The sequence below is a fragment of the Microcebus murinus genome, chromosome 2, assembly GCF_040939455.1.
Source record: "Microcebus murinus isolate Inina chromosome 2, M.murinus_Inina_mat1.0, whole genome shotgun sequence".
Lineage (NCBI taxonomy): Eukaryota > Metazoa > Chordata > Mammalia > Primates > Cheirogaleidae > Microcebus > Microcebus murinus.
Genome location: NC_134105.1, coordinates 49,958,120 through 49,983,660, shown reverse-complemented (window position 1 = coordinate 49,983,660; position 25,541 = coordinate 49,958,120). Strand labels below are relative to the sequence as shown.

The window sequence follows — 25,541 nt, the reverse complement described above, 5'->3', positions numbered from 1 at the left end:
TCAGTAAAATATTATTTAAAAAAAAAGAAAAAGTAAGTTACCTGCCCTAGGCCCACATACAAAAAACACACAGAGAATAAATGTGATGAAGAGTACCCAGGAACTCCATGCCTCTTGGGTGCTGGTACTCAGCGCTAGGAAAGTGTAACCAAAACCTTAAACATCTGCTCCTGAGACTGTCACTGTTCTGGCCCCAAGAAACACTTCTCTAAATCTCTTGTTCTTTGTCTTTAGAACAGAAGGGGACTGTGATGGTATCCTGTGAAGGTTTTATGTGTTATAGCACTGCCACTGGAGCACACAGACACTGCTTAGAGCCCAGGAAGAACTGCAGTGGCAGAAGCACTTCAGTAGGAGAAGAGAGAAACTAAGGCCGGGCACTGTGGCTCACGCCTGTAATCCTAGCTCTTGGGAGGCCGAGGCGGGCGGATTGCTCAAGGTCAGGAGTTCAAAACCAGCCTGAGCAAGAGCGAGACCCCGTCTCTACTATAAATAGAAAGAAATTAATTGGCCAACTGATATATATATATATAAAAAATTAGCCGGGCATGGTGGCTCATGCCTGTAGTCCCAGCTACTCGGGAGGCTGAGGCAGAAGGATCGCTCGAGCCCAGGAGTTTGAGGTTGCTGTGAGCTAGGCTGACGCCACGGCACTCACTCTAGCCTGGACAACAAAGCGAGACTCTGTCTCAAAAAAAAAAAAAAAAAAGAAGAGAGAAACTAACCAACTTGTCAAATTCCTCCTCCCAGTTTGCACGTAAAAGACTCCTGGACAACAAACTTTCATTCCCATTATTACCAAGCATCCATTTTCTTGATTTCCTTTATATGCCAATCAGTGCTTCTGAAAGCTCTAACAAATTAGAATAATACTTGCAAGAGTTCCACATGGCTGAGAAAAATTTTGCAGTATTAAGGGTTATGGGTTGATTTGTATCTCCCCAAATTTGTATGTTGAAGTCTTAATCCCTCCAACCTCAGAATGTGACCTTATTTGGAAATAGGGTCTTTACAGAGGTAATCAAGCTAACATGAGGTCATCAGTGTGGGTCCTAACAACATGACTGGTGTTCTTATAAAAAGGGGAAATTTAGGGACACACAGGGAGCATGCCATGTGAACATGAAGGCGGAGGGCAGGGTGATACACCTACAAGCCAATGAATATGGAAAAATGCAGGCAAACTTCCAGGAGAAGAGAGAAATCCTTCCTGGCAGCCATCAGAAGGAACAAACCTTATGGACACCTTGATCTCAGACTTCTAGCCTCCAGAACTGTGAGACACTAAATTTCTGTTGTGTCAGCCAAACAGTTTGTGGTACTTCATTACAGCAGCCCAAAAAAATGAATATGTTAAACAATTGAAATGATTCTTAGACTTGTACTCTCTCAGGATAACATGGGAAGCATGATACTCACTTATATGATGAAATTATAATATTTTGTAATATATTCTGCAATAATGAGTATTTGTCATATATGGTCCCATTTCTATGTATGAACATGGTACATAAAATTCATAGTTTATTTCCAAATTTATGTTTCGCTTTGGTCATTTTATTGATAACTATAGTTGCTGCTGGCTCAGGGGAGTAAAGTTTCTCCAAATTAAAATTCATTTTAAAAAGTAAGAATAAAAATGGCTCAATAAAATTTGTCTAATTTTGCATGGTTGTCAATAAAATACGCACTGTAAAAATCTTATACAAAACAACATAGGTAGCCATTTTTGCTGAAATGAGCCAAAGAAGTTTTTTATAGAACTAATATATAACAATCTATGAATTATTTATAATATCTCTGGCCCATAAACAGAATATCCAGACATGCATAAGTAGTCATTTTAGATAGTCCCAGCCTTTAGCCATTCACAAAAAGCATAACTTTACATGTATTTATTCTTTTTGGCTTTATGAAGGTATATTTGTCACTGTGAGAGGATAGAACATATTTTATGTAACCATTTTGCTAGCTTGATTTATAACTTTTAAATATTTAGACGTATGGTATGTGGGCCTCCACTAGTACTCATGCCCCAGGCTCTATAATTGTTAGGGGTGGGCCAGGACCCTGCGAAGACAGAAGAAATGAAGCCCGAAGCTATGAGCAGAAACCAGACAAAAATCTCAAACTTGCTCCTACCATAAACTAACACATCATCCTGAAAGCTTTCCATGAAAACTGAATGCAGTCTCTTGGAGGAAGTGACAAGTGCCTTCCTGGGCCATAGTCCCAAGGGCCCTACAAGCCCTCCCTAGGCAGGAGTCATGTAGGCCCGTTGCCTTAAGTGGCCCTCAGCTCTCACCAGGTTTGAAGCACTTAATACATGACACCGTCCCGATGTTCCAAATTGCTAGAGTTGTGTCATGGGTGTTCATTTTATTTCTTTGCAGTGAATTCTGAGCCACTTTCAAGTAAACAGAGCAATTTATAACTGCACTTCACTCCTCTTTTGGAAAAAGTAGTGTACAATTTGACCAAAGGCCTTCAGAGGGCTCCTCAAGGAGGCGATATTCCCCAGAGCTTTCATTTTGTTTTCTTCTGCCAGGCTGGCTGCTTACTGAGGGGGCTGGGAGGGCAGGGACAGGAACTAGCATTCTATTTGGGGGTTAGTCTTAGCAAGTGAGGAACCCTTAGAGACAGGGTAAGTGGTGGCGCTTGAGAGGGGAGCAAAAAAACAGGAAATATCACTGGTTCCTCAGGGAAAGAGAAAAAGGGTACCAAAATGCCAACTAGGAACACCAACAAGAGGATGGAGACTGAACTGAAAAAGGCCCGATGGGATTTCCAACTTGGATTGTATTTTATCGTAACTCCCTGCAAGCAAGCATAGTGACTACACATTTCATGCTATTGCTTACTAATGTAAGGGATCATGGGACAGCTAACATAAAACACAGGTGCCTGACATCAAAGGATACATTTAATTGCAGTTGAGCACCTTTAAGGGACTTCAATACCCTCTCCATAGACATCAGTCTCAAAAGTGGTGTATTATTATCTTTGTATAAAATTAAAAATCATAAGAGACTTAGACTGGGTTCATCAGAAAGATGGCAGCAAAGAAAGAATGAAAACTTCAAGAAGGAAAGATGTGTACATGTTTAAAAATAACTTTCATAATAGAAAAGGAACTCTGATGCAAATACAACAGGCTGAAAGTCAACACCCCAGCGCTTAACAGTAAGGGCAGATTAGTGAACCACATAAATCAACCTGGGATGCAGATTATCAGCCGCCACATTCGAAACACAGATTAACAGGAACAAATAAGATATCAGGGTGGGAGGCATTTTTACAGCAAGTAACAAAAGTTTTAATCTTTGTTTAAATAAGACTTCAAAAGGATTCCACATATAACCAATGGGGAGACCATTTAATGAAAAAAGAAAAAAATTAGCTTCAAGAAATGCAAGGCAGAGTGACCAAACTTCTGACTTGTTTTAAGATCAATCAACATTTTCTACCTGGGCAAGTAGAATGCAATTAGCACTTGGGTGATTTTAAAGACTCTTTTACAGTCACCTTTAACTGCCTGATGAAATAGCAGAACAGTATGGCTGAAGGCCAATGTTTATTTTTACCCATTACCTATTTTATTAATGGGATTGTGAGCCACTGGGCCTCCAGGCACACACAAATGTATTAAAATATCCCACACTGTAATTAAGTGGCACAGAGGGGATTGGAGCAAATTAAGTGGCTTTTATATTTACCTTGGGTGTAGTCTAGGTCAGACAGTTTGATGCTCTCCTAACAGAGCTTAGTAAATTTTACTTTAGAAGTCTATAGCATATAGAGGATATTTTCTTGCAGAATAAGAGTTTTAATAAATGTGTCTTTCCACCAAAATAAAAATATTCATAAAGAAAAATGGCCCAAATAGATACTCTTAGAATAAAAGGTGAGAATTCCTTAGCCAGAACAAAGGACAAACGCATCAACAATAATACGGGATCTTTAGATTTCATTAACAAGGGACTCGAAATTAATCAATCAAACTTCCACGTCACTCTCAGTCCGGCTTGGGGCTTTCCTCCCCAATGTAAGTTAGAACTTCTGCCTCCAAGTTCTTTAAAGGGAGTGAAAAATAAAGTGATCACCTAGTTGTTGCCCTGAACAATAATTAAAGCATAAGAAATGCTTGCAGAAGCAAAACAGACGCTTTGAGCTGAGAGTAAAAGTTCCTATACCAGCACTCTCTCATTTTTTGTTTGATTTTACCAAAGCCATTGTTGCCACTAAATGTTAGATTCCTTTTTAAATAGTAAATAGGAGAAGATTTTTGCTTTGATCATTCAGAATCAACATTACTACCCTTGACATTACTGCCAATTGCTGGTCTCCTGTGAATCTTCAGAGCAGAGAAAAAGACAAATGGAATGAGGGCAGGGCAGAATGGAATGACATCTGGAAACTCGGAGCTTTGGCCCAAGCAGAGGACAACATTCCCTTTGCCCTTGAAAACTGTGGTGAAACGCTCAGAAATGACAAGAGAGGAGATGCAAGGTACTTACGAGTATCCTGGACTTGCAGTGGGAGGGGGGCCTGAAGAAATGAAAGAAAAACAAAGGAAACAGTCAGTCTGGCTTCTTGCAGGGCGAGTTGTGAGTGCAGTCAAACCATTACAAATTAAAGTTCTCAACCACCCAGAGGTGATATTTATTTTTCTGGCAGTTATTGTTTTGTTCCAGTTTTCCCCAACCACCTCTGTGAGAAAAGAAAAAAAAACACCCAAAAACAACAACATACCAGTGAGAACGTGTCTATATCTCACAGTTTAGGGCCTGAAAAATGCTAAGGCAAGGGCTAAAAAATGATTTAATACAGTAGGCATCCTCAAACTATGCAGGGATTTTTCCAGTGGGTGGCTGAGCGACTACAGGAAGGTGTCAACTGCTAGTGAGTGGTGGTTTCCTTCTAGTCTTTCATGGCAGCTGGACAGAAAAGGGGTACACATGTTGCAAATATTCCCAGCTTCTCTGGACATGGAGCATCCTTGCTGAGAAGGGCTCAGTGGCATGATGGTTTGAAGTAGGGGATGTAGGGTCAGAAAGATGCAGACTCCATTCCTGCTCTGCTGTTTGCTACCTGTGCAACATGGTAATTAACTACTAGGACTTGCTTTACTTATTTGTAAAATGGGTACGGTGTGTACCAGCTTTAGGGGTGTGGGCAGATAGTACATTCTCAGTGAGTGGGCATATTACCCTCTTCCTCGCTACTCTAGCCTTCCTGCCATGTTGGGCTGGGGGCCAGAGGCCATCCCCGGTAGGAGGCTGCTTACCAAACTTGACAAACAAGACTCCAGTGGTAGAAACCACCTTCTTGCCATTCGTTGCCACACACTGGAAGTAGCCTGTGTCTGTGGTGTCGAGGTTTCTGATCCGCAGCCGAGAGCCATAGTTGGTTGCCCGAAAGGAGATTCTCCTGGGCTCCTGGACCACAGGTGCATCATTTTTGAACCAGCGGATGGTGGGAGGCGGATTCCCGGAGACTTTGCAGTGCAGTTCTGCCGTCTGGCCCAGGGACGTGGTGATGTTATTCATTGGTTCATCAAGAGTCAGGTAAGAATCTGTGAGCACATGGGAGAAGGAGGCAGGTGAGAGGGGTGGACAGCTGGGGAGCACCTCTGAGCAACCCAATCCCATGCCAGTGTGCCCCCAGGATCACAGCCCGCTGATCAGGAGAGGCACGTGGAGACAGACAGGGAATGAAATGGTACCAAGCCTCCACGAGTACTAAACAGTCACCCACAGAACCTGCTGCTTGGAAGGAAATTTGTTATTAATCGAAATATAAAACCCAAAGCCTTCAAATGATTACACAGCACCCATGGATACATGTGCTTTCTCAGTTAAGGCAAAATGAACTTTTGAGCTTCAGATGATATTGGAATTGTTACAAATTCCAATATAGCAGATGTATTGGAATTGTTACAAACTCCAATACAGCAGAAAAGAGAGGAAAAAAAGCAAAGTTCACCTCCAATTTCCCCACCCTAAAATAACACCATTCTTAACATTCTGGCAAACATCCTTCTAGCTTGTCTACTTTTGACAAGAAAGCAAGCATGAAAAACTGCAAAAAGCAGGAGCAACACATCTGAATCCACGTGGCACAAGATTAGGAAGGATGCCTGAAACCTTCTTAGTGATGACATAAGAGTTGTAAAGGCCAGGTCATCAGCAGACAAAGTGATGAAGCAATGGCCATTTCCATACAATGACTCATTTCAACCATAACATGTTACGGTACACAATTCATTCAAATATATATATATATATATATTCAATTCAATATATAATAGCAGGCAGATATTAGTACAGATATTAGTCATACAGTTCCATGAGTATTGACAAATGCATCTACCCATAAAGCCAATCCCCTATCCTGATGGAACATCAACTCCCCAGAAAGTTCCCTCCATCCTTTGTAATCAGTCTCTGCTCCCAACCACTCCCTCCCACCCCACCCCCAGGCAACTACCGTTCTGATTTCTATCATCATAGATTAATGTTGCCTGTTCCAGAACCTCATATAAATGAAATCATGCTGCATGTACATTTTACATTTGGCTTCTTTTAAGATTTATTGCATTAAAAACTTTAATAATGAAATAAGTTTTAAGCTTATTCTTCAATAAATAGTGTTTAAACATCATATTAATATTAGTTGTGGAATCCACTTGAAGAGAAATAATTTATTTTTTTTTAATTTAATTTTTTAAAAAAATTGCTCTGTTATTCACACATATGGAGTTTTCTTTAGTTTCATTTCCCCTGATCACCCATTCTTGTATAGATTCCCTCACCCCCATATCCTCCCAATACTCTCTGTCTTTCCCTAGTTCCAAACCTGGGATGGCTTGTTCAGCAGCTGTCTTCACTGCAGAGAACGAACTCCCTATGGGCAGGCATGGGAATGTGTTAGTCTGAAATGTTCTATAATCGGTGTTGTCTGATTGGTAGCCACTAGCCACACATGGCTTATTGAGTTCATGAAATATGGATGGAGGGACTGAAAAAATGAATTTTTAAACTTAAATGCAAATAGGCACATGTGGCTAGTGGCTACTGTATTGGACAGCACAGGTAGAGCACAGTAAATTTGTTGAATTTAATGGAAGTTTATTGAGAAATAACCTTTTTTTGAGCAATTTAACTGGATAATTTAATTGCCCAAATGCCTGTAAAATGAGTTCATAAATGCTAAAAAAAAAAAAAAATTCATTATTTGCTTTAATGTTCCACAAAAAATTGGGGAGGGGTATTGTTAATGTCTTGGTAGTCACACAGAAGTGTCACACGTGTGAATGGCATTTATCACACATGTGCAGTAGAAAAGAGATTAAGCATGACCATCCGGTTACTATAATGACACTTTTTGTCTCACTTAAGCCAATGAATAATTATCCTGCCAACAGAATCACAAGCCCATAAATGATCTTGCTAATGCTTTGCTTCCTTACATTTGTATTTTGATCTCTATCTTTGGGCATGTTTCTATAATCTATAAACAGCTATACTCAATCCATGAATGTGTTTGCTCGTGGATAGAAGCACATGTGCTCCTAAGATGTTTGAGGTATGCCCAGAAAGTAGTAAGCTAATTAGCAGTTGGCGTTATGGAGTCATTATCATGGCTTTACGGCCCTAACTCATGCCTGGAGAATGGATAACTATGCACCCTCTGCTGAGAGTAACTTAGAAATAGCAATCACATCATAATGCCAATATAAACAGAGTGATTCCTATTTTACTGGACAGGTTCTGGAATTTGATTGGCTGGCTTCGAATCCCAGCCTCTCTGTGTGACTTTAGGCAAGTTACTTAAATTTTCTGTAGCTACTCTTTAACCAAATGAAAAATAGGAGTAATAAACAGGGTTCCATCTGGGAAAACTGATAGAGGTGGATTAAAATTAAATCGAGTGACACCTGTGAGGCACTTAAAGCAGAGTTAGGCAAAAAGTAAGCACTCAAAAATGTTAATTAATGATGTTACTATTGTTTTTATAATAATAACTTCTGTAGAATGCTTTTCAGGTTACAAAATATTTTCACAGTTTCTGTCTCCTGTTATCCTTTAACAATTCGGGGAAGCAGGAAAAGCACATTAATTACCACGATCTCCAGCTGCAGATGAGGAAATCACATCTCAGAGATTAGCTGACTTGCCCACGGTCACGCTGTAAACTGCCCAAAGCTTCCATCACCGACGACCTTCAATCCTTCGGCACCTAAACAAAGTCCGACTGAGGCAGCTGGCCAACACGGTACCAGTGACAGACTACTCTGAAATCTTACCACCTGCCAGGGCTTTCCTTTGGTATTTACCTGCACAATAACCTTGCAAGAGAGGAGTCATCATCACTGTTTTACAATGAGGAAACCTAGGATCAGAGAGGTCAAGCAACTTGCCCAAGGCCTTGTGGCTGAACTGAGGTCCAATTTATACCTCTCTGGCTCCAAAACCTAGCTCTTTCCACTCCAACAGACTGCTTTGGTACCCTGAGCCCCACTGAGAGCTGGTACAGAGCTGGAATGTTTTCCCTAAACTAGGGTGGGCCCTGGACACACATATACCCACAGGGCTGTGCGTTTCCAGCCAGGACTGTCTGGTTGATGGGTCTAAGTTTTAGCCACGGGTGCTGGCTGGTGTTCCAGCCATCCTCCGGAGACCAGGTACCTCACCTGAGCTGCTCTATATACTATCTACCTAAAAACAAAAATGAGGGTTGCAGGGCACCTTGAAATCAGTGTAGTAGCTGGCCCAAGCAGTGTGTTTCCAGACAGAACAAAGGAAATGTAAGCAAAAATCTCTGTGTTTCCTAAACAAAGGAGCCTTGCCACAAACAGGGAATTTGCTTTTAACTTTTCACTGACAACGAAGGTTCAAATTTGTCTGCCATCTGTAGCTGCTCACTTAGTAAGCAGAACTAACAAACGGTCTGGTCCTCAGTTTGGCGAAGACCAGAAGCCTCAGAACAGTCTTTCGCCTAAACACGAAAGCACTCTGTGGCTGGAACAAACCAAAAAGAAACGCACATCTGTATCGCTGACTGCTTTCTCTCTTGTTGTTAACAAGCCCCTGGCCATGATCCATTCTCTTCCCAGAACCAGCTGGATCCTTCCGTAGCAGCCTCATGGGCCACGCCAGGGGACCTGCTCTCCTCCCCACACGCAAAGCTCGGTGCGGCATTGCAGGTTCTGGACTAGTCACTCCTTTCGGAGAGCACCTGGTTACCCAACTGGACTCCAGTGTCAGTTCTGCCACTAACTAGCCGAGTGTATCAGGGAGTCACTTTGCCTCCCTGGGCTTTGGATACATAATCTATTACCGGGGCCTTTGGGGTCTGCTCATTCTGGGACAGTGTGTGTTTCCATCTGGGCAGCTGCAGAACCACAGGGTAGCAGGCAACAAGCAGGTGCCCACTGAGCTTGAATGCCAGACAAAGAAATTTGGCCTCTACATATAAACCGGACTGTCTGTGTGCTGTTTTCAGTGGTTTGCTTCGATATCTCTGATAATCTGTGCTTGAGCTATGGGAGATTTTTTGTACTTTTTACCATCTTCCCTAAACTACAAATGCTGAGATGGCGGACTGGTGAGTGAGAGGTGGGGTATAATCTGGATTGAGAGACAAAAGCTTCAGTTCCTCTGAATCCACCTCTAGCTCTGTGTCTCCCTGAACAAACTATGACTTCCAATAGTAATACTGGTAGTAACGGTGGTGATGACAATGACGATGGTATGGTCATAGGTAACACCTAAATGGTATTTATTGTCACGACAGGTATTGTTATGAACATTTTACACACGAGAAACCTAAGGCACAGAGAGGGTAAGAAAGTTGCCTAAGATCACACAGACATCAGGTATAAATGAGATTTAAAACAAATTAGTTTGCCTCCAGAGTCCATGCTCTAGGATAGGAGTTTTTAAACTTTTGGTCACAGAACCCCTGTATAATCTTTAAAATATTGAGGACCCCAAAGGGAAAATTTTAAAATATTTGTTTATTAATTTATTTAAAATAAAAATATAACAATCCTATTACTTAACTTTTCTTTTTCTATTTCCTTTCCTTTCCTTTCCTTTCCTTTCCTTTCCTTTCCTTTCCTTTCCTTTTCTTTTCTTTTCCCTTCCTTCCTTCCTTCCTTCCTTCCTTCCTTCCTTCCTTCCTTCCTTCCTTCCTTCCTTCCTTCCTTCCTTCCTTCCTTCCTTCCTTCCTTCCTTCCTTCCTTCCTTCTTTCTTTCTTTCTTTCTTTCTTTCTTTCTTTCTTTCTTTCTTTCTTTTTTAGATAGGGTCTTGCTCTGTTACCCTGGCTAGAGTGCAGTGGCATCACCATAGCTCACAGCAACCTCAAACTCCTGGGCTCAAGTGCTCCTTCTGCCTCAGCCTCCTAGTTAGCTGGGACTACAGGCATGCGCCACCACATCCAGTTAATTTTTTTTCTATTTTCTATAGAGACGAGGTCTTGCTCTTGCTCATACTGGTCTTGAACTCCTGGCCTCAAGCAATCCTCCTGCCTTGGCCTCCCAGAGTGCTAGGATTACAGGAGTGAGCCACTGCACCCAGCCAACATAAATATTTTAATAAAAATATTTAACAAAAAATAAATGTAATTTCCACACACATACCAAAAGTAGTGAGGAGAATGGCATTGTTTTATATTATTGCAAATGTATTATTTACATTAAGAGTAGACACTTGGATTCTTTTGTTTCAGCATTCAATCTGTTGAGATATGTTGTTTTGGTTGAAGAAAAAGAAAGGGGTATTCTAATAGTCTTTCAAACAACTTATATTTGATATTCTTTGATACTACACTAAAATTTGACAAGTGGTAAAGGTTAGTTGCAATGTAAAATCTGAAACCATATCAATGAACTTTCCATAATCTGTTATATTAAAATGGACTGATTTATTTTGCACTTTGAATGAATTGTCTACCCACATATGATTTTGTGACATGCATTGCCCATTTAGAAAATATCGGTTCACTGATTTGCATACATCTTCCAAATGTGGACACATCTAACTATATAATACAGAAAAATTCATATTCATTAATATCGCCACTAATCTCATCTGAAAAAGATTGGGAAGCTGTCAAGCTCATGGTCTTGGCTTAAAGTTTCTCAAAATTCTATTTTTGCTTGAAAGTTCAAATTTCATTATTGGCAATTAATATTATCTCCTATTTCCTTATAAGTGGCAGGTTCATTTTGTTCATTTTCAAAAATATTCAAGAATAACTAAACACTATTTTTCAGTCATTCTTTTAAATAAAAAGCAGCTAGTTCAGCCCAGAATGCAAATAGTTTTTTTTGAGACAATCTAGTACTAGCAATTCAGTATTCTGCAGGAGTGCTTTATGTGTACTATGGAATATTAAAAAGATATGTACTCAAAAGGTCAAGACTGAATAAAATTAAGAATTTTTAACTGCTTCACAGAAGACATTTTTTTTTTTTGGAGACAGACTCTTGCTTTGTTGCCCAGGCTAGAGTGAGTGCCGTGGCATCAGCCTAGCTCACAGCAACCTCAAACTCCTGGGCTCAAGCCATCCTCCTGCCTCAGCCTCCCGAGTAGCTGGAACTACAGGCATGCGCCACCATGCCCGGCTAATTTTTTCTATATATTTTTAGTTGGCCAATCATTTCTTTCTATTTATAGTAGAGACGGGGTCTCGCTCTTGCTCAGGCTGGCTTCGAACTCCTGACCTCGAGCAATCCGCCTGCCTCGGCCTCCCAGAGTGCTGGGATTACAGGTGTGAGCCACCGCACCCAGCCTTAAGTGCAATTTTTTAAAAAAAACTACAAGTATATGGCAGTGGAGAATATGATGACCACTAGTTTGGCACAGTTTAGTGCCACTGTCGTGATTTGTGCTAAGGCCCTAGCCGTTTTACCCATCATTGCTTTTGCACAATCAGGATGGGTAAAATGTGGTTCAGAGAACTTAGAACCAATCCCAGAGTTCCCAGCTAATAAAAGACAAAGGCAGGAGTTGGACTCCACACCCAGTGTCCTTTCCATCACACTCCACAGCTACTCTTTCCCACCCCTCTGGATCCTACACTGGTGTGAGGCTTTCAGAACAAAATGGTTTAGCTCAGGCCCTGAGCACCGTATGTCAGAGAGCAGAGAGTGGCTTGGATAGCATGTTTTCTACTTCTGAACAAGAAGTTTGGGGCTTTGGAGCAATCTCAAGTGATTGTATCATATCTTGGCAAAAGTTTGAGATTCCAAAAAGAGAGTTTTTATAATGTAGGAAAATGAAATGCCAATATCCTTTTAGTGCCACCATTTCCCCCCATTAACGATAGAAAGCAATGATCATAACTAACATTTTTTTGAGCATTTACAAAGTACGGGGCACCATTCTGAGCCTCTTACATTAACTTTTGAAAACCTGAAAACAATCCTATGAGGTAGACACTATTATTAACCTCATTTTAGATATAAGAAAACTGAGACACAGAGAGGTTAAGTAATTGCCCCAAGTCACACAGCCAGAAAGTGGCAAAGGCAGGACTCAAACCCAGGCCTTTGGACACCAAAGATGATACTATTACCTGATGCACCATTTCCTAATAAACCCAGACTGAAATCTTTCATTCGTGCACCACCCATAACCAGGACTACAAAATGTCCTTGCCCTTTTTATGAATCCATCCAACACGTGACAATACCCACTGGTACCAAAAACAACTAAATCACCACTAGTTACTTATGATGTAACTGGAAGTCATGATCGAGAATGAGATTTTTAAACACAGCACAGGCATCGTTTATACTAAGGCTTAATCAACCTAAAAAGTGAGCTGCAAGGAAAAAGAAGTTAGTTTATGAGCTCTCTGGGCATTGAGACTCTATTTCCTCCTTTTTTCCTTTGTGTATTCCCCTTAGCACTCCATGTGTTATTGTGAACTTCGTAGGCATTTAATAAATGCTGGTTGATTAAGTAAATGGAAAGCTCAAGTGAATTTCAGGCAAATTAGCTTTGGAGACACCCCATTTATTACTAACCTGCTTGACAAGACGTCACATCCACAAATCCACAAATCCTTCCCAATGTTTATTACTTAATTTTCAAAGTGGCCCCCCCCATCTCTCCTCAGGGAGAGAGGCGGGGCCAAGAGTTATAGTCCCATTTTGACAGGTGAGAGAGACTGAGTTACAGACATGTAGCAGTCCTTTGCCATGGCAACCCAGCCAGTCAGCCGAGGAGCCGGTCACAATTAGGCGTAGGGCCTGGGTCTCAGTATCAAAAGAGGCACATGCCAAAATCCTAGCCTCCTACATGACTGATTCTTTTCAGAAGAGGGAGGAGGTTCCCGACATGAAATAAAATGCTTAGCTAAACATAAAGGAAGGCTGCCAAACACAGTTAGGTCATCGCATTTGACTTCGAGAGAACATTCTGTTCACGCTATCAACCTGCATTCACTTTCAGCACACTTCACCATAAATACTTCTGACTCACTATCTCGGGAAATATTTTTTATCTTAATAAACTCAATGCAAAGCATAATCTAAATCAGCTTGCACATTCTTGAGTCGGAGCCACAAGCTGCGTTTAATAAAAATCAGCCGGAATAGCAGGGGACTTCTGAATGACCACAGTTTGCTATCTGACGCGGGGCCGCTGGGAAGTCCCGAGCACGCGGGGCTGGAGACAGGAGCAGGAGGTGGGTGAGCTGAAGGTGTGGAGGGAGACTGAGACTGCGAGATGAGCCCGCTTGCTGGGTCTTGGTTCCCACCGGACACCTCATCGGCGGCACCGTTTACCCGAACGGACAGTATGTGGCACAGGAACTAACAGCATGGGCTCTGGACTTGGGCTGCGTGGCCCTGTGTCCCAGCACCACCTCGCCTCTTCCTTGCTGTTACTGAATCTCTCCAAGCTTCATTTTCCTCACCTGTAAAGCGCAAGGCTAATAATTCTAATTACCCGTTAAAGATCCTGTGAGATTAAACAAGATAGTCTGTGTCTGGAACATCAAAAGTGTTCCAGAAAAACAAAAACAAAAACAACAGACTGATACCTGGGTCCCGCCCCTAGAGATTCTAATTGAATTGACTGGGGGTGGAGTCCAGGCATAAGTGTTTTTTAGACCTTCCTTAAATGACTCTCCCCTGCTGTTAATAGGAGAACACGTGGCTACGGTAATCATAGCTGCCATTTCTTGACCACTGATTCTTGCCTGCTTCCTACTAAGCCCCATAGCTAATTTACTCCTCAAAAATCCGCAGGAGGATTCTCCACTACAACCCCTTGTTCAGAAGAAGAAATGCTGAGACATTAAGCACGTCACATTATTGATAAAGAGCGAAACTACATCACTGACCCAGACCTTTGCCTTGAACTCTCCGACATCGAAACCATTTTCCCCAGCTAGGTACAAAGATGGCACGATGAAAATAAACATTTTCTGGCTGAACAAATCTGCTGAAGACCAGGAGATATGACAGTTAAAAGTGACAAGGAAAGAAGTACTGTGTTGGGTCCTGGCCCAAGTACTAATGCTTCTAGCTGAGCTTGGGCTACTGACCTCTGAGTAATAAGAGTGGCTTTAAAGAGTGTCCATTGGACCAAAGACAACAAATGGGCAACGATGCAGCTCCTTTTTGGGGAGGGAAAACACACACTTATCAGGAAGGGTTCTGCAAATGTCCACTTAGAGCAAAACCCACTATAAATCTGGACTAATGGGGAAAGACAGCCACCTTCATATGTCTTTCCTTAGGAAGCTCAGTAAGTACACAGAGCAACTCAAAGGACTTTAAGAAAACTTTGTTACCTAGAGGCTTTTTTAAAGGAATAAGTCATTTTTACAAGTAGGGCCAATTGCATGTATTAATAAATGGCTCTTAAAAGCTCAGGGAAACTACTTTTTCCTCTTAAGTAAAGATCTATGCAGAATAAGAATGGCTGGTCTCCAGCATTTAGATTGTTGTAATTAATAGAGGAGGGTTGCAAAGGGAACCACATGTGTTGAGCACAGATTCTATCACACACTTTATATATATTACTGCATTTTAGTCTCACCAGAACCCTGTGATGTATGCAGGTTTTTCTAGCCCCATTTTAAGAAAGACACCAAAGCTTATAGAGTTTTTTTTTAGCATAACTAAGTTCATCATGGCTAGGAATGGAACTCCATTCTAGTGAACACCCTTTTCCTGCCCCTACTCCCCACTTGTCCCTTCTTAACCAGGTGTTTTATGCCCTACTGTCATTAAGAACTTCTTCCACTATTAACTCACCTGGATCCATCCAGATGACAGCTCCTCTCACACCAAAGATGCTATGATCTTGACTAGTCCTTATTTCTACTCCAAGAGTAGGTTATCTAATAAGACCAATTGGCCACAACCAACTAGATTACTCTAGAGACTTTTTTTCTGTTAGAAGTTTTTGTGGATGTTATAGATTGAATGTTATCTTTGTGGCCCCCTAGAATCTATATGTTGAAATCTTAATCCCCAAGGTGATGATATTGGGAGATGGAGCCTTGGGAGATGATTAGGTCATGCATACAGACCCCTCATGAATGGAATTTATGCCCTCATAAGAGAGACCTCAGAGAGATCCCTCGCCCCTCTGCTGTGTGAGGACACAGCAAGAAGACAGCTCTTCTGGGATTCAGGAAGGGCCCTCACCAGAACATGACCGTGCTGGCACCCTCATCTTGGACGTCCTGGCCTCCAGAACTGTGAGTAATAAATGTCTGTTGTTTACAAGGCACCCAGTCTATGGTAGTTTGTTGCAGGAGCCCGAATAGACTAAGACAGTGGACTTTTGAGGTTTATCCAATATATTTTACCTCAATTTTTCAACCATTTTTATTATTTGAGGAGGCTATCATTTTGTTACTTCATATTTATCCTATGTGGATGTTTCACTTAAATTTAAAAATAATGGAGATACTTAGAAGTTATGAGCAGAAACACACTTATCCATCAGCACAAATGACGTGATTTTGGTATACTCAAACTCTTCCAATTGAAATTTTAGACACAAAGTTTCTGCCTTAAGAGTTGATCCCTTAGTCCTGGAGAAATAACCCCAATCTTTTTTCTGACTTTTTCATCCATCCCAACTTTATTTCTTTCCCCTTCATCCCAACTTTAAAATGGTAAATTTTTTGAACTAAACTCGCATCTTCAGCTGAATGCTAGGATGATAAGTAAATCCATGGGCCTAAGAACTCTTCAGATATGGGGTATATCTACATTTGCAAGAAGTCACTTGCAACCTTTCCCAGCCCTGAAAAATCAAACCAAATAATTAAGACAAAACCACCAGCTATTACCTTGCTTAACTATAGCTTAGGAAGGTTCTCTTGTTAACAGGGCAATGCACTGGTGAAGTTCTTGTCTCCTGAATGTTCTCTTTTATGAATGGGATGGTTTTGCCCTCAAATTTTGAACCAAAGTCCTCAACAATTAGGGATTATCTGCTCTACTGATTTTTTTAAGGAAACAGAAAAGAACCAAAAAATCTGGAGATGATAACTGAGTGAGTACTATTTTCTTAGTAGAAAGAGGCAAAAATCAATTAATACACAAGACTATGAACTTTGGGGATCTGGCCATGCCTTTCTCATTGTTGTAGTTCCTTAAACCTATTTAGCAAACACAGGCTTGCTAAAAATAGATGCATAAAATGCTTGATGAATAGACAAACAAATGCATTTCAGTATCTGTACTCAAAGATCTCTCATCCTGGCTACAGAGGCAAGCAGATAAAGAGACAACCATGATAAAGTGTGATCTGAGTATGTTCGGGGTGATAAAGAACCCTAGAAAGGGGAAACTTAACCTATTTTACAAGCCAGAGGTGTCAGAGAAGGGTTTCTAAAGTAGGTAACACTTAGCAATTGGTGGGACTTTGAAAAGGGAGCTGATATGGCCTCTGTCCTTCAGGAGCCCCTTAAGATCTTGAAGGAAGGAGGAGATATTCCAGAGATCTAATTTGCAAGTACAAATCAGAGTGAGAGCAACAGCTGAGTGTGTGGCCAAGATGTTGAGTGTTGAAGGATTTTGAAAGAGAGGGAGGCTGAGATCAAAACAGGCCGGCTCCGGTTATTGAGCAGTGATGGCAGAGGGGCCAGGCAGGTCCCTGACTCTTATCAGGCAGAGTGGGCAAGACCCCGTGCAGAGTGGAGAGGGAGAGAAAGCCCAGACTTCCTGTGGAATGTGCAGGCACTTAGAGGAAGGGAGGAAAAGAAAAGAGAAAGGAAGCAGAAGAAAAATCAGCAGATACTTATTAGACACCTGTGTAGCCACAGAAAGGATACCTGTCCCATCTCGCCTGGACCTCATAAAGTCGTGATGGAAAAGAAACCTATAAAAATAATCGGAGCAAGGGAAGATGAAAGAAGAAGGCTGTTTTATGCTCAGGAGGGAGTGAGCATGTTTATCCACACACATCAAGGAAGGCTTGAAAGAGGAGGGGTGCTTGAGCTGGGCCTTGATGGAGGGGCGAGGGTGGGCAGAGGACAGGAGCTGTGTAGTTGTTGGGGAGAGTAGGGCACACAAGCCTGATGCCACCCTTGGTGACATGTCCCACGTCCCACGCATATCTGCTGAAGACTCCACAGTGCATTTCCCACAGATTCCTCAGTTCATGTGTTTCCCCATGGGGTCACCACTGACATTTTAGGTAGCAAAGTCCCTCCTCCTGCAGGACTGCTGGCACATGGCAGGGTGTTTAACAACTAAGCCTCTGGCCAATAAATGTCAACTGTAACCCCTAATCATGGTGACGACTAAAATAGCACCACTCATATCCAACCACATTGAGGAGCCCCCAGGCATCTGTTCATCACAATCGTAATCACCATCATATTAACTTAATGCGTCTAAACTTTGCTAAAACAAAACTGCTTTTGCAGATGTGCTTATGGAAGCTTCCACCTGTCCCCTCTTGTACCTCTCCAGTTCAGCTTCCTAAGGGGAGTCTGCTTTCAGAAGCAGGGGTGTAGGTGGAGGAGATGGTATTCCCTGGGGAAAGGACTGGCTTGAGCAGAGGCTCAAAGGCATGAGTGTCTAGAGTGAGTTTGCTGTAGGGGAAGGTATGGACAAAGCAGTAGTGGGCAAGAAGGCAGGTAAGACAAGTTGGGCCCAGACTGAGGAGAGCCCTAAAATAGTCATGAGGAATTCTGAGCCTCATCTAGCCAGCAAAAGACAGATTTCACATAGTGCTGAGCAGGGAACTTGAGCTGGGAGCTGGGCTTTGGGAAGCATGAGCTGAGCCCTTAGGGCTGGGTGCTGGTGAGGAGCTGTGGATGGAGATGAGAGTTTGCTAGGGTTCTGCTTTTGTGTCCCTATTTCTTCCTCCCCAAGTAGATAGGACCTCAGACACCCAGGGAAAAGCTGGATCTCTGACGATAGATTCCCACCTGAGGTCACAATAAAAGGCTTTCTCCAATAGCTAAATATTTAGCCCCCCTCTTGTTTCTTTACTATTAAAAAAATAATGCTTCAATGTATACTCCTATACTTAAATCTTTTTTTCTTTTTTGCATTATTTCCTTAGGTTACATTTCTACAAGTGTCTCTTGCTCCTTTTTGGCAGGGCCCAACAGTGCTCACTGTCTATTTTTCCAGAGTGCCTGAGCAACATCCAGAATATAGGAATTACATGATCAAATGAGACTTGACCTTACCTGCTTGCCCACACTAACTTCTAGGCCACTGAATTCCATGGTTACCAAACCCTGTGAGTAACTGTGGCTAGGGGTAGCAAACCAGTTAGAATGGTTGTAGCTGTCAGTGAGACCAGAAACTAGCAATTATCTGAAAACCATGGCTACTAACTCAAAGGAAGCCTCCTTGAGGCCAGGAATGAAGTGTTCATTTTCCTCATATCTCCCACATATGAAGAAGTATAAAGCAGAGATGTAGAAACATGTCTGAAAATTCTTTGACACTCCTTTCAACAAAAGGTAGAGTCTATGTTCTGTGATTGTCATGAAGAAGAAAAATGTAGCAGAAATGACACTGTATGAGTGACTTCAGAGGTCAGGCTACAAAAGGCTTGGGGCAGTCCCTCTGGGGACTTTCAGCTACCAGTTACACCGAGGCCTCCATGTGAAAGAGTTCTTGGGGACAAAAAATAAAAGAGATGCCCTTGGGAATCCCAGCTGTTCAAGCCTCCAGCTACAGGTTCTCTCAGCACGGACACTAGACATGTGAATGACGAAGTCTCTAAGATGACCTCAGCCCCAGCCACCATCTGACAGCAACCACATAGGAGGCCCTGAGCAAGAATCATGATACCAATCAATTCCCAATACCATGAGAGATAAAAGTAATAATACATGATTGTTATTTGAAACCACTAAGTGGTCTGTTACCTAGCAACATATAACTGATACACCACTCCCATTTGAGATTCTAGGAAGTGAAATCAATTTTCTAGAATAGTAGATATTGATTGGAGATGTACCTTATGACAGATTCTGTGCTAAGAAATGAAGGGAATAATTTATGCATAGTCCGTGCTTTCTAGGGAGCTAGGATACCAACATAGATTACCACAGATACGAGAAAAGAGTACCGTATGAAAGGAATAGAGAATATATGATGGGAGTATATTCTGAGAGATTCTTGGATGAACCTCCTGTGATCATGGGCTAGTAGAGTTAGCGAAGTGCCTTCCAGATGGGGAACCCCATGGAACAGGGTAAATATATGCTTAAAGAACTTTGGTTCTACCACACTGTCAGTTTGTTGAGGACAAAAAGCATTTATCCCAGTACCTGTCATATAGCAAAAGCTTGCTCAATTTATACTTAGTGGATGGATGGAAGAATGGAAGGATGGAAGGATGGAAAGATGGAAGGATAGATGGATGGATGGATGGAAAGATGGAAGGATGGGTGGATGGATGGATGGATGGAAGGATGGATGGATGGAAGGATGGAAAGATGGATGCATGGAAGGACAGATGGATGGAAGGATGGATGGATGGATAGATGGATAGATGGATGGATGGGTAGATGGATGCATGGAAGGATGGAAGGAAGGGTGGATGAATGGAAGGACAAAAGGATGGATGGATGGAAGGATAGATGGGGATAGGGAGCAGGTATTGGGAGCCAGCCTAGAAAGAACACTGGCTGGCCTGAGGGCCAGAAGGTCAGTGATCAAGTCCTGGCTGTGTGACTCTGGGTAAATCACTGATACTGCATCTATAGTCTTCAGTTTCTGCATCTGTCTAATGAGAGGATAGGACTAAGAGATCCCTTAGGTTTGTTCCCAACTCAAACCTTCTAGGGTACCAAAGAATGGGTATGAATATCCATCTATGTGTATACTTGGCCATCTCTATAATCAAACAAATACACACTGAAGAAAGAGTATATGTGTTTGTTACAACTCTTTAATTGCATATTACAAGAACTAACTCAAGCCTGTTTAAGAGAGTGAGGAGGGACAGATAAAGTGGATGGAGAATTTAACATAGGATGCAAAGGTTTCTCGTGGAACTCTGGCAAGGAGTCTGGCCAGGCCTCGGCAGGAACAGGAACCAAGAACTGGAAAGCTGCTGGCAGCCAGGTCAGGAATCTCCTTCCATCCCCACTCTCTGAATCTCTCTATGAATCTGCTTAAATCTTTCTTTGCAAACCAGCTTTCTTGGTTTCTCTAAGCACACAGAAGAAGATGAATACTCGATGGCCACCAAATTGATCTCCTGGCACGACCAGCAACTTAAAAACACTAACTGGCTATCTCTGATTCTCAATTCCAAATTTCCAGGGAAGACACTCTGATTGGCTCAACCTGGGTCAGGAGTCTTCTCTCTGGTCCAATAAACTCTCACCAGACAGGCAAGGTTACAAATTCAAACACAGCTGCCAAAGGCCCATCATGATGGATGGTGGGAGCAGCTATCAGACAGCAGGGGGCTATTATAGGCAACCTCACTGAAAGGGCTCTAATACAAAGTCTGAGAAAATGAAATAATCAATTTTGTATGGATTATTCATAAGGATGAAAATTCTCTAATAAGGTGCTTCTTCAAGTGCACTAAAATCCTTTCCAAAGCCACTTTAGAAACTGACGAATTTTAGGAAAATCGGTTTATTTTCCAACTCCTCTAGGCCCTGCACAAGCATACTTGTTTTCTAGGGCCCTTAGGATGGTCCTGTGAACATTATGACGATGTAGGCTCACGAGGAGACCTCAAACTCTGGGCTGGTAGTGCACGCAACCTTTGTCACCACTTTATCAAAAGATGTAATTTGAAAAACATGAACAAATGTCTCCACTGAACTACCGCGCCAATTATGGAAAGCTACTGAGGATTTAGGTGTTGCTTTAGAAGTCACTCTATTTGTGGATGGCCCAGCAAGAGAAGCAAGTCATGTTATTAGTGAGGTTCTATGCAAAGGTAGGGACCTCAAGATTAATGCTATTGAATAAAGTAAAAGCAGTTATTTTTGACATTTTGACAATCGCTTTAGGATCTGGTTCTTATTAGTCCCATTTTTGCCTTTTAAAAGGCTTATTTTTTTCTGAAAATGCCAGGAAATTTGGAACAGAAACTTACAATAAAATATGCCCCCTGACCTTCTGATCTATCAATCTTTCAAATAAACAAAAATATTCAGAGAAGCCAGGAAGAAGATATTTCTTGGTAGTTACCCGATATTAGTTACCATATTGATCATTATGTAGCAATTGTTTTTGGGGGAAATAGGAGTAGGAGGGAATGGGAGAATGCAGAGAATGAGTGTGTGTGCACAGGAGAGAGAGAGAGAGAGAGAGAGAGAGAGAGAGAGAGAGAGAGAGAACTCATTTTCACTCTAAATGCTTTAAAATCTTACAGGACACCCTCTTTCATATTTTTTCTCCAATCATTCCATTTTGCAAGCTACATCATTCATAAATGAGACATTCAAGAAACACAAATTCTGAAATAAAAATGTGCACACCACCAGTGGAAAAGCAAACAAAAGCAGCTAATGTAGTGTGGCTAAAAAAATTTCCAAACAAAGTGGCAGTAATTTACTGCCCTGCTCTGAGCTGGACCCCATGAACATAATCAGAACCCCCAGGACTGATGGGAAAGTGTGATTTACAGTAAGTCTCAGGCTAATAAAAGAAAATGAAAAAGCAAATTGCGCATGAACATGAAAGCTGTATTTCTTCCGCTTTCAGCAACCGAATCAAATTTCCAGCAAGAATTTCAGGGTGAAACTTAGAAGTCCCTCAAGAAGCAAACTGTGAGCCAACCAGCATCTCTTTTTGGCCACTGTCCCAGCCATGTGAATGACATAATTGATATTTAGAAATGACAGTGATTAGAAAGATGCATGCCATACCATCTGGGTAGTAGCAAAGAAGTGGGTAGACCTGGGTTTGAGTCACCGTGTCAGTTACTCTCATGTGTCCTTAGGCAAATTATTTCACATCTCCAAGCTCTAGTAATACTTGTCCCTGACTGTTGTGTGGATTAAATAGATAAAGGATATAAAGTGCTATATGCTTTAGAAGGGTGTTTCGTACATGGTAGTCTCAATAAATTCAGTTATAAATTTTAAATAAGAATAAATAATACATTTTGAAAAAAGAGTTAGTCTAGCTAAGGTGCTTAGAACAGTACCTGCTACACTGTAAAGTCCTATATAAGGGTTTGTCATTATTACCAGACAATAAAAATTTAGTTGATCAGAACGTTTAGACAACGTGGTAACTAATTTATTTTTCTCATTCAAAACCTCCAAACCACTCCAGTGTTCAAAGTTCTTAAAAATCCTTCTAAAATGTATTAATGTTAGTCTGCTTTCCAAAGTGTGATATGTTAAGTATCAATTTAAAACATTTTATGTTGGATTGTGTCTGGTTCCAGGGACACAAATCAGAAGCCCTGGGTTCTGGTATCAACTCTGCTACCTGTCAGCTATGTAACTTTGGGCCTCAGTTTACTCATCTATGAAACAGGCATCAGGAGACCTGTCATGCCTTTCTTTCAGTTTTGGTTACTATCAAATGCAATCAGGCATATGGGATTATTTTGCAAACAATAAAACATAAGGCAAATAAAAGATAACATAAAGTTGTTATTATTGTTCTTCAGGGTATGGAAGCCAGTTTCTGGTGATGAAGATTCCAGATTATACCAAGGATGTGGCACTTTTTAAAAACTGTGGTACAGTATACATAACAAAATGTATGATCTAATCATTTTTAAGTGCATAGTTCAGTGGCATTAAGTACATTCATGCTGTTGTACAACTGTCACCACCATCCACCTCACAACCTTTTTCATCTTTTTAAACTGAACCTCCATATCCAGTATGTACTAATTCCCCGTTGCCCCTTCCCTCCAGCCCCTGGCAACCACCATTCTACTTTCTGTCTCTATGAATTTGACTACGCTAGGAACCTCATAGAAGTGGAATCACACAGAATATTGCTTTTTAAATAAATCCTTCTTTTTTTTTTTTTTAAACATTTTCCACCTTTGTTTTTAACAGTTGAGTGCAAAAAAACAATGGCAGTTACTTGAGGATTTCTTTTTGTGGGTTCCAAATCCTTGAGGTTTACAACAGGACTGTGATTAAGGAACAAAGACACACTGTCCTGACAGCATCCTAAGCCCTGATGGGGCCGATTACGATTACTCAGACCTCAGGCCTCCATTGCAAGTTCAGAATACCTCTGAGAAGCTGTGATGGTATAAGGCTGTGCAATGAGGACCAGCGACTGGGATCTGGTCCCACGTCTGCCACACAAGTTAATTTTGTATGAATCATTCTCTTCTCCAGGTTGTACTGTTAAACTTGAGGCAGACTGGGCTAAATGATCCCAAAGTAGTGTCAACTTCATATTCAAATGTTTTGCTGGCATTTGCTACTTTGCAAGATACTAAAAATTATTATTCTCTCCCTCTCCAAACTTTCATCTAGGAACAACACATATTGTATAATGAAAATGGAAGAAGAGGAGGATACCTGTGATTTTTGGGGGGGCAAAAGAAACTGGGGGTGCAGGGTGGGGATTGAACTGATCTTGGATGTTCCTGGCCATTACTGTGTTGTCATCTTTCTTCTGATCAGGAAAAAATGAAAACAGAATAGAGAGGAGTTTCATAGCACATGTTATTTCATCCCACATGCACACACACATGCAAACAAAGGCTCTGCTCAAATTCAGGCTGTACCTTCACAAATACTGAGTTAAATCACCCGAATTTAGAAGATAGAGATACATGATCATTTTTGCTATCTGTGAAGTGACACCAATATGTACACCAGCTCCAGAACTCTAAGGTCCAATGTTATTGAGTACAAAAAGCAACACAGTCAAATACAAGATGCCACAGACCAAAAGAACTATGAATTTGGAGTGAATAAGCATCCTTAACATTCAAGAACTTACCAACTGGGATGCATTTGTATAAGGAGACTCTCCTGGTCTGATAAGAGCCTGGCTCTGGGAAGAAGAACAAGATGACCCAAATTCTTTGGGGAGGAGACACTTGCAGACATGAATCACCCAAGAAAAATGGCAGCTGCGTCAGAACATTGGCTACCTGTCCCAGAAACTGACCCTGGGGGGCTCGGTCTGCAGGGACCCACCTTCAGCCCCCCAGGGTTCTTGATATGGAGGTTCAGTTTAAAAACTTTAAAGTCAAGGATAGAAAGGCTAGGTACCTCATCCATCTGACTAGTGTCAGGTGACAACTCATGCATATTGAGGAGCCCTTGGTTGAAAATTATATCCTCTACTGGCCAGTACTAGGTCAATTTTTTAAATAGTAGGGATATTTCCAAAGCTGTGTCCTCCAAATAGCTTAATAAATACTAACTGACATGACCAAAACCACATGAAATAATGTAATGACAATTTGTAAAAATCATATACAAGTTTTATAACCTAACTTTTCCCGCAAACAGATGACAAAGTTAGGGATGAGTTTAATGGGTCTATTCCCATTAAATTCATGTCAGGGATAGAGAATTCCTGAGTCATAAGATTTTAGCAACAAAAGAAACTGAAGTATTAGTTATACCAATATTCCCAGAGCATTCCCGATGTAGCATTTCCCCATAATGGTCATGCAGTTAGCTTCAAATCCTTGGGAAAGGGAAATTGCTAGGCTGTGGAGAAAAGTTGACTCTGGCACCAGATTAATTTGCTGCCCTCCCTAAGGCTGGAAATCTTGCTTAATTTGATCTAGTCTTTGAAAAGGAAGTGATTACTTATAATACTTTCAATAAAATATAAGAGACTGTTTCTATCATCTTGGAAAATGGTAGGCTTTTCTAAGCAAGACACAAGACACAAAAGTAAAAACATTATACAAGACAAGATTGATAGATTTGATGTTATAAAAATAAAATTTCCCCATGTTAAAATGCACAAAGAAACAAAATTAAAAGTTAAACTATAAAAAACATGCAGATTTCAAATCAGTAACAAAAGGTAAACACGTTAATAGTAGAATAAAAAAAAACAGTAAATATTTATTAGAGAAAAAAAGGCCATGAACCGAAAAAAATGGCTACT

General features: G+C 41.2%; 1 protein-coding gene across 1 annotated transcript in view; it reads right to left on the bottom strand.

The window, feature by feature from the left end:
- ROR1 (receptor tyrosine kinase like orphan receptor 1) overlaps nt 1–25,541 on the bottom strand; it is a 372,449-nt gene that overhangs the window by 112,104 nt on the left and 234,804 nt on the right. Inside the window, exons 3-4 of the mRNA XM_012767125.2 lie at nt 5,288–5,575; nt 4,518–4,548 (exon numbers count right to left, since the gene is read on the bottom strand). Of these exons, the coding sequence (XP_012622579.1) occupies nt 4,518–4,548; nt 5,288–5,575 (319 nt within the window). The remainder of the gene's footprint in view (nt 1–4,517; nt 4,549–5,287; nt 5,576–25,541) is intronic.